At 36.1% G+C, this 8407-nt stretch overlaps 2 protein-coding genes across 2 annotated transcripts; one reads left to right on the top strand and one right to left on the bottom strand.

The window, feature by feature from the left end:
- Positions 1-23: 23 nt before the first annotated feature.
- On the bottom strand, positions 24-5407 carry LOC122408908 (uncharacterized). The gene is made up of 8 exons (XM_043416014.1): positions 5226-5407; positions 4907-5128; positions 2419-3093; positions 1622-2190; positions 1148-1397; positions 728-943; positions 386-637; positions 24-257 (listed from the first exon to the last, which is right to left on the bottom strand). Exons 1-8 carry the CDS (start codon positions 5328-5330, stop codon positions 24-26), a joined length of 2523 nt encoding a protein of 840 aa, XP_043271949.1. The 5' UTR covers positions 5331-5407.
- LOC122408910 (cell wall protein RBR3-like) lies at positions 5405-7477 on the top strand. Its single transcript, XM_043416016.1, has 3 exons — positions 5405-6358; positions 6493-7100; positions 7237-7477. The coding sequence occupies exons 1-3, from the start codon at positions 6185-6187 to the stop codon at positions 7334-7336; spliced, it is 882 nt and encodes a 293-aa protein (XP_043271951.1). The 5' UTR covers positions 5405-6184; the 3' UTR covers positions 7337-7477.
- Positions 7478-8407: the final 930 nt, after the last annotated feature.

Here is an 8407-nt window from a genome sequence, read left to right as displayed (position 1 = left end):
TCTATTCGTTTTTTCTTTGATTGCTACGTAGTCGTGTTTGACTCGTCGCTTTTTTTCTTAGCCGTAAGTTGATAAATCATGTCCCGCATGTGACTCAAATCTTTGAGTTCGGACATCATTCTTTGCACGCTTTCCTCTTTCTCCGCGATCGTTTGCTCGTAACTTCTACACTGTTTTCCCAACTGATCGATCTCCTGCTTCAACGCGGAAATTGTTTCGCGATTTTGGGCAATCTCGCGTTCACGTTCCTCGATTATCTGAAACAAAAATTGTAAAAGAGTTTTCTGTGATTGTGCAGGGCTTGATGTTCGGTGAAATGTTAAGATTTTTTTCATAACAAAACCTTCGGTAAATGTGGCAAATGTGAATAGGAACATTGACTAACCTGCTCTTTTTTGTTTACTGTTTCCTGCAGTTTTACAAACATTTTTTTCAACTCGCTCCTCTTGTTTTCAGTTTCTTTGAACTTTAACGCAGCCTCAGCCATCTCCGCTTCCAATTTTGTGATTTTTTTTCCAAACTCATCAACTTTGTTCGAGCTGGCTTCCAATTCTTTTTGCAACGCAGCATTCGCCAAGCTGCCTCGTTCAATTGCTGCGCTTTTTTCAGACACAATTTTTTTCAACTTTGGTATTTCCTGTTCTCGATAAATGATTTTATCAGTTTTCGGCCCGCACTAAATTCGTTCCGTTGAAAGAATTCAAATATTTTCGACTTATTTTTTTACCTCAATTTTTCTGGCTTGGGCTTGTATCGTCGCTGTTAGATTAACTTTTTCGGCACGCACACCCTCCAAACATTGTTGATTGTTGAATAATAATTGATGAAGTCTACTGGATTCGGCGACGATCTGAGCTAGCCTGTGCTGTAAACTCGTCGCGTGATTATTCGCGGCTTCAAGACTCGCTTGCGTAGCTCTTTCCGCGTGTCTCATCGCTGCTAACTTTGATTTTCAATAACAAAAAAGAAAAGCAAAAAATTCTATAAGATTTAATTGGATGAATATTTTCAGCTGCCTTTCTACTGATCGACGCATTGGAATTATTGAATAAAAAAAAAAAACAATAAAATAATTAAGAGGAATTGTTTTAACAATGAAAAATTTCCATGTTCGTTAGAAAATGTGAAATAATTTGGTTTTCTTTACCTTGTAATCATACAACTCCATAACCGCGGACGTGGTAATATCTCCAATCTGATTTCCGTTGAAAGCTTCCTCAAGTTTCACCAAAAAAGCATCCAATCGACTCTCTTGATTGAACGAAAACAGTGGAGTCATTTCAGCGATCGGACCATGTGTGGGAAATATTCCACCCATTGTCGATACGGCTCCATTCGAATTTTGTACCAGAATGAGAGGTTCCAGTTCACTCATACAATTAGCCACTGATGAAACACTTTTTGCGTAAAATAATGAACAATTTATATTGCAGAAAAACAGTTTGCAGTAAGTTTGATCAGCGTGTATCAACATTTATTTGATTTTTTTTTTATTATCATTGGATCCACTGCGTATTAATATTTATATGCAGTGGATAATTCATTTATTTTCCATTCAATTGGATGAAAGGTGTGTTTTTCAAAAATACAATCTGACGCAACGAATTGAAATAATTCTTACCATTCCTGGGGAAATCCAACAGAAGAGGTGAGCTGTAAAACTTTTTGTTTGACCTCAGATCCGGCGGTGTAAAGAGCGAGTGCCATAATCATTTGAACTTGTTTTTTTTGCAAAAGTTCGGAATAAAGAGTGAGCCAGGTGGAATCATAAGCGGCGTGATCGGCGGTCAAAGCGAGAGCGTGGATATAAAGAGCCGTCGCTGGATCATTGAATAAATTTCCTGGCCATCTGTTTGAACAGGACGAATCGTTTTGTTCGAGCATAGCTCGAAATAACTTCCGCATTGCTTGTTCATTGAAAGCTTGCATGACTTTGATTTTGAGAGTTGAAATTCTCGCCATTTCTTGAAGCAATTGCATGAGTTCTGTGAGTCTCGATTCGCTCTCCACGCTTCGTTGATCTTTCCACTTTGATTCATTCGTTCCCTTCGTCCTGTCGTCTTCATCATCGCATTTCACCACGAGCATCAACATTGATAAATCCAAATCACTGAGGACGTCAATAGGGTTTTCCATCCGTCGAGAGTCAATCACAACCGTTCTGATCAGTGCGAGAGCTTTAGAGCATACCTGTGGAAAAAGTTTCACATGATTATCAGCTAATAATAGTAGCAAACGGTAATAGTCTTTTCTCCATTGATAACTAAATAATTTGTAACAAAGCTATAGAAAACAAAAATTTTGTCACGTTCGTATGAAAAATGGCAAGCCCTCGGTTAACGAGTTCGGAATAAGAAAAATTATCCAGATTTGATGGGATTGATAGATGAATTCGTAACTCAAACAAAAATATTTCACCTGTTCAACAGGAATCCATCCCATAGCGACTTTAACACAAACCGGATAAAGGCTAACGAGTGTGGTCAATTTGAGGCTAAAAAGGGAGAGCAAAAATTCCATAACGAGAGAAACACACTCTGGGTCCGAGGTGCTCTCGATCGTCCTCAGAATTTTCTCCACATCGTTCGTGTATGTTTCATAATTAAGGATAAGAGATTTCGAATATTCGTTCTGCTTGACGACATCGTTGAAAAATTCGACTATGTGTTGCAGCACAACAGCGTCCCGCTGTTTTAATGCTGAAATTAATGACGTAAATGTCGTTGCTACGAATTCAAGTATTTTCTTCTCCGATATATTCTTGTTGTCGGTTTCTAGTATTATCATCATTTTGCAGCATTGTACTCGAGTATTCACGTTTTGGCTTTGAATTTTCAATAACGTTCTCAAAAATATCTTCGTATCAACTGTTCGCATCAGTGTATAAACCGCTGGAAGGTTCTTGTAACAGAGATTCACGAGAATTCCAAGAGATAAAGCCATCACGTCTTCGTCCTTTGATTGCATCACCCACTGAGTTAGAGTTGATATCAGATATGGCAAATGAGCTTCCTGCCATGACAGCTTCACCCCATATGTTAATTCTTGCAATAACTTCAATACTTTTATACGTTTTTCCAGCGTCAGGTTTGTCTGTTGTGAAAAACTCAAAACATCATTTTCATTGTTCCTACATTATATTTTATTTATTTGTTCAGCCGTTGTGGCATTCACAGTTTTCAAAGAATGTCAAAGTTGGTATTCATAAAACAAAATAAATTTCTGCCTTTCGTAGAGCAAATAATCCCTAAAAAAAGTTATTATGACAATTTGACAATCTAGAAATGATAAATATTTTTTTTTGTATTACAACGATTCTAACTTCACCCCTATTTTTTCATATTAAAAGTTTATAATAACAAATATATTTTTATTATATAAAAATTTGATAGTCCTTGTTGTATTGTATTACGAGTATTCTATTGATGGATACGCAGTGAAAAAACATAATCTCTAATGATTATCAGTTTTTTACCCTTCCAATAATTGAGTTATTTTCCTGATTTTATTATTAGTTTTGACAATTACAAACAATACATGTGGGACCAGCGGATCTTTTCCCTGACCCCTGCCACTTTGGTTAATTTTTTTTTATATGATTCTATGAAGTCTAAAAGATACCCTGACATTTTTTCAGAGTTTTCTGAACAGCCATTTTTGAAAAAAAAATCCGAAAAAACGTCTCTTTTTAAAAATGAGAAAAAATTCCCAAAAATCGGTGATTATATGCCAAATATTTTAGGCTATCGCTCGTAGTGGAAGTATGATTTTTTCTATGGGTTTATGACTTGTTAACCTTGAAAAATTCTGAAAAAAATCAAGGAACACTTATTCTGAGTCAATAGTTAAATATCTTGATATCTAAAACTATTTCTTCACCATTTTTGTATAATCAAATCAAAATTATGGATCTTGATCAGCTAGTATACTTACGAATTCCCAATATAATATGATTATACGTACAATAACTGAAGCTATTACACCGGACATGGAAGAATCGGAGGGAACTTATTTTTTTGAATGTAGCAAGAAAATTGCAATGGTTCCGTATCCCAATTAATGGCCTCTTAAAGCTAGTCCTGCATGGCGCTCACGATGACAAACCCGGATGTACTAATACTTAAATGTAAAATACTTCAAAAAAATAGGTGCCTCAAAGTATTGAAAATTCAAGTTGAAAATTGAATAAAAATATGTCAATCTATTTGTTTCTAAATCTAGAAAAAGATCTTTCCATGACCGGTGTAATAGCTTCAATTATTGTACGTATAATCATATTATATTGGGAATTCGTAAGTGTACTAGCTGATCAAGGTCCATAATTTTGATTTGATTATACAAAAATGGTGAAGAAGTAGTTTTAAGTATCAAGATATTTAACTATTGACTCAGAGTAAGTGTTCCTTGATTTTTTTCAGAATTTTTCAAGGTTAACAGGTCATAAACCCATAGAAAAAATCATACTTCCACTACGAGCGATAGCCTAAAATGTTTGGCATATTATCACCGATTTTTGAGAACTTTTTTTCATTTTTAAAAAGGAAGGTTTTTTCGGATTTTCTTTTCTTTTTTTTTATATGGCTGTTCAGAATAATCTGAAAAAATATTAGGGTGTCTTTTAGATTTAATATAATCATACAAAAAAAGAAATTAATCAAATTGACAGAGGTCAGGGAACAAGTTTGCCGGTCTCGCATGGAATACCCCATATATTTTTTGAACAACAGAATTAGTATTCGTATTGAAAAGTGACATCGTTGGAACCATATTAGATTTACAACTCTCAGATATTACTCTGATTTCGAAATTAAACAAACCAAAAGGATAACAAGAAAATCAAATTCACAATATGAAAACAGTCTACTCTTAATTCTATTAATTCTTTTTAGTCATGATTATTTTTTACCTCTAGTAATCTTGTCAATATCGGGGCAAATTTGTAAGTGTGTATAAGAGCTTGGCGAGCAGCTGAATTTCTGCATGCATTTTGGAGAACATCTAAAGCACTCCAGATAAGGGGAGTTCTTGATCCAAGTATAGTCATCAGTTCGTGGAGGCTGACATAAAATTCGGCAGCTATGCTCGATCCAGGATCAAACATGCTCAGATCAACGGAAAATCCGATAGCCTAAAAGCGTAGGAAACAAACGTGTGAAAGAGCATAAAAAAAATTTGAGTTTCAGGATTTTTCAAAAACTAATTGTTCGTTGAAAAAGTCGGTGTACCCCAAGATTCCTTTGTAAAACTGAGACGGTCGCTTCGCTTGGATGTTTCGTGTATTCTGCAGCGGCGGATATGAAAGATCGCATGTATTGATGTTTCTCCATCATTGTAGCCGAACAGACGCTTCGGCACTCCTTAAATTCTCACTGTCATTCAACTTGGGTAACACAAAAAAGTACAATTATTTTTTTTATTATACACAATTCGTGCAAAGATCGACAGTTGTGCTGTACGTAAATTAACAACCCATCGCCACCATTTTTAAAGTTCGTGAAAAGCCAAAACGTTTTCCTGTTTAAATCTACCTTGGTTCGAAGCGATGCCGGCAGGCGGCGGGTTTGGAAACCGAAGAAATTCGAAATGAGCCGAATATTGCCGAATCTATATTGTGCAGAAAGAACCAAAAATTGTAGCAAGCAAGGATTTTATTCGATATTATTTAATTCGTAATGTTATAGAAATATCGATTGTAGGAAACAATTCGCTTTTTCAAAAAAATCAATTTCAATATTTTTTCAGTATCGTACTCATATACATTTATATATATATATTAACGGACAGGTTATTATTCGTAAAAATCGTGTTTTTTTCGAAGTAAAAACGAATATTAATATATGTGTCCTGCTTAAGGGAATATTACATAGTAGTTTCGACACATGCAATAATATTCCTGTTTGAAAGGGTAAACGTCCGCAAAAGCAAATAAATGATCTTTCTCGCTCGATCTTCGGTTCGAAACCGGCTCGTCGGAAAATACCGGTTTTTCGTAGCGGATTATTTCAATGAGTAGGTGCGGCGGCGCGATCGTAACACAGTTACTTCTCACTCAGCTCTAGCTCCTGTAACGTGTATCTTGACTTTGATTGTCATTTTTACTCTCGCGTTCGACGACACACTCCATTCACAGTATTTTTGTTGTTGACTTTTTTGTTTATTTCCTGAGACAGAAATATAAGTCGCCATGTTTAATCTAGTGTACCGCACTCTGGGAATTCTCACCGCTTACAGTCACATTGTTTTTTCAAATCCCATCGCTTACGATCAACGGCAAACCGGAGAGGTTAACGTGCAAATACATCTTAAGGATGTGAAGGTCGTTGCACTCCTCGATTCCGGTCTCTTGGAAGATTACGTGGTAAATTGAATTATTTAACTACACCGATAAAAATTGAAAAAAAAAAAGAAGCAACAATTGGTATCAAAATGCCAATATTTTTTACACGATCCTCAAAAAAATGATGAATTAAGAAAAATACAATTTCGGTGCAGGATTACGATTACGCTTACGATTATGCAGACTTCACGTTAAAACCGAGCGTTAAACCAACGACGAGTAGCCCGTCTGTGTCTTCGAGTACGGTCAAACCTTGGGATACGTGGCCAACCAAACCGGCGAGTTCTACGACGACTGAAATTTCGAGCGACGACAAAGAAAATTCGCAATTAAACTCGACGAAGAAACCTGAAGAAACTACGATTTCTGTGAGTTCAGAAAAAACAACCGTTTCTGCTCCGGAAGAGGAACGAACTACGGTGTCTCCGAGCGAAGAAAAAACGACAATTTCTTTGAGCGAAGAAAAAACGTCAACTCTTTCGAGCGAAGAAAAATCGACTATTTCATCTCCGAACGAACAAGAATCGATCGAAGATGTACAGACTGGAAATTCAAAACTAAATAAATCCGACGAAACAACAGTAAACTTACGAATCAACATAAAAAACGATAACGAATTAATGATTGCGGAGCAGGACGCGGATGAAAAGATAAGCGCGACGACGAACGAGCCCCAAAAAAAATCTTGTCCCGTTCAGTACATTCCAGACAGGAAAGGACGTTGTCGAAGCATTAAAAACCGACGTCGAGTCTCGCTCGTGCCGTAAGTTTATCATAGAAATTTCAGAATAAATGAACAGCAGCAGGCTTTTTTCTTTTTCCTTTTGTCAACTGGCTTTTCCTACTATTTATTTTCACCCTCAAAACGTCGTACCCATTTGACAATGCCCCTTTTTCAGATTGGCTGTGAGACTCGGTTCGAGATTAACGGAAAAAGGAAATTTCAGCTTGAGAAAGGACTTGCCGATCAGAGTTTATAAATCGGAGCCAAATCAGTGATTCCACGAATTCCCGATCTCAATGCTATGTGAACTTATTTTTTTTTGTTAAATCATAACCGCTCATTTTGTACTTTTATCGACGACGACGAAGCATTGCCAGTGCCAGCTCAAATACAGAATATAACAACTCAAAAATCAACGTTTTCTTTATTATATTATTTCATGTGTTTCGCTTTCAAAACAACCCCTTAAATTCCGAACACTTCCATCTATTTTTTTATATATTCTAAATTTTATTCTCATCGTTATTATTTATCATTTTAGTTCAATTTCAAATTACTGCTGCGTAATTATTCCTTCGCTCCTTATTTCTCGTACTAAACCGAGCGGTGCTCTCGATCTTCAAGAAAGAAAATTCATAACAATCTCCTTTCGCATCTGGTCCAGTAAAAAAAAAAAAAAAATTAACTGTGCGGTCAGCCGTTTTTTATTTCGAATTGGAAAAAATATGGTTTCACAAAACTCGTATAAACGTAAAATGAGGGGAGAGTACGATTTCCGAGGCGCCAAGATTTGACGATTGATTCTTTATATTTCGACCATTCTAAAACGAATTACAAAAATAAAATTTTTGCGTATTCGGCTTCCTTAAAGAGTTATGACCATTTAAAGTTGAAAAAAAGTGTTTTTTTGGCTATTGATGATAAATTTATAACGCGCGCGAATACGTGAGGGTAATAATATCTTGCGTTGAAATGATTTTTCGAAGTATAAAATAGTATTTTTAATAGTGTTTCAATGCCGTATTAAAACATTGCGCCTTGATTTTCAAAATGTGCGCGCTAAATTGCAGACTATTAGCGTAACCCGGAAAACACCACGTGGAGGTTGTCTTGTTGTGTTGTGTTGTTTACCATCTCCTGTTTCAATTTGCATTCATTTGTTTATTTGGCAGTATAAGCGAACATTGTTACAAAATATAACTTCAATTCATTGGGGAAAGTACGATTTCGGATGCGCCAAGATTTAACGATTGATTCCGCACACACATCGAAGGTGCTTCAAACCCACCCAACGATTCCGCACACACATCATAGGTGTTCCAAGCCCGCCCAACTATTCCGTACAC

Source organism: Venturia canescens, chromosome 4, assembly GCF_019457755.1.
Source record: "Venturia canescens isolate UGA chromosome 4, ASM1945775v1, whole genome shotgun sequence".
NCBI lineage: Eukaryota > Metazoa > Arthropoda > Insecta > Hymenoptera > Ichneumonidae > Venturia > Venturia canescens.
Note: the sequence above shows the minus strand (reverse complement) of the source record. Positions and strands in the feature narration are given on the sequence as shown.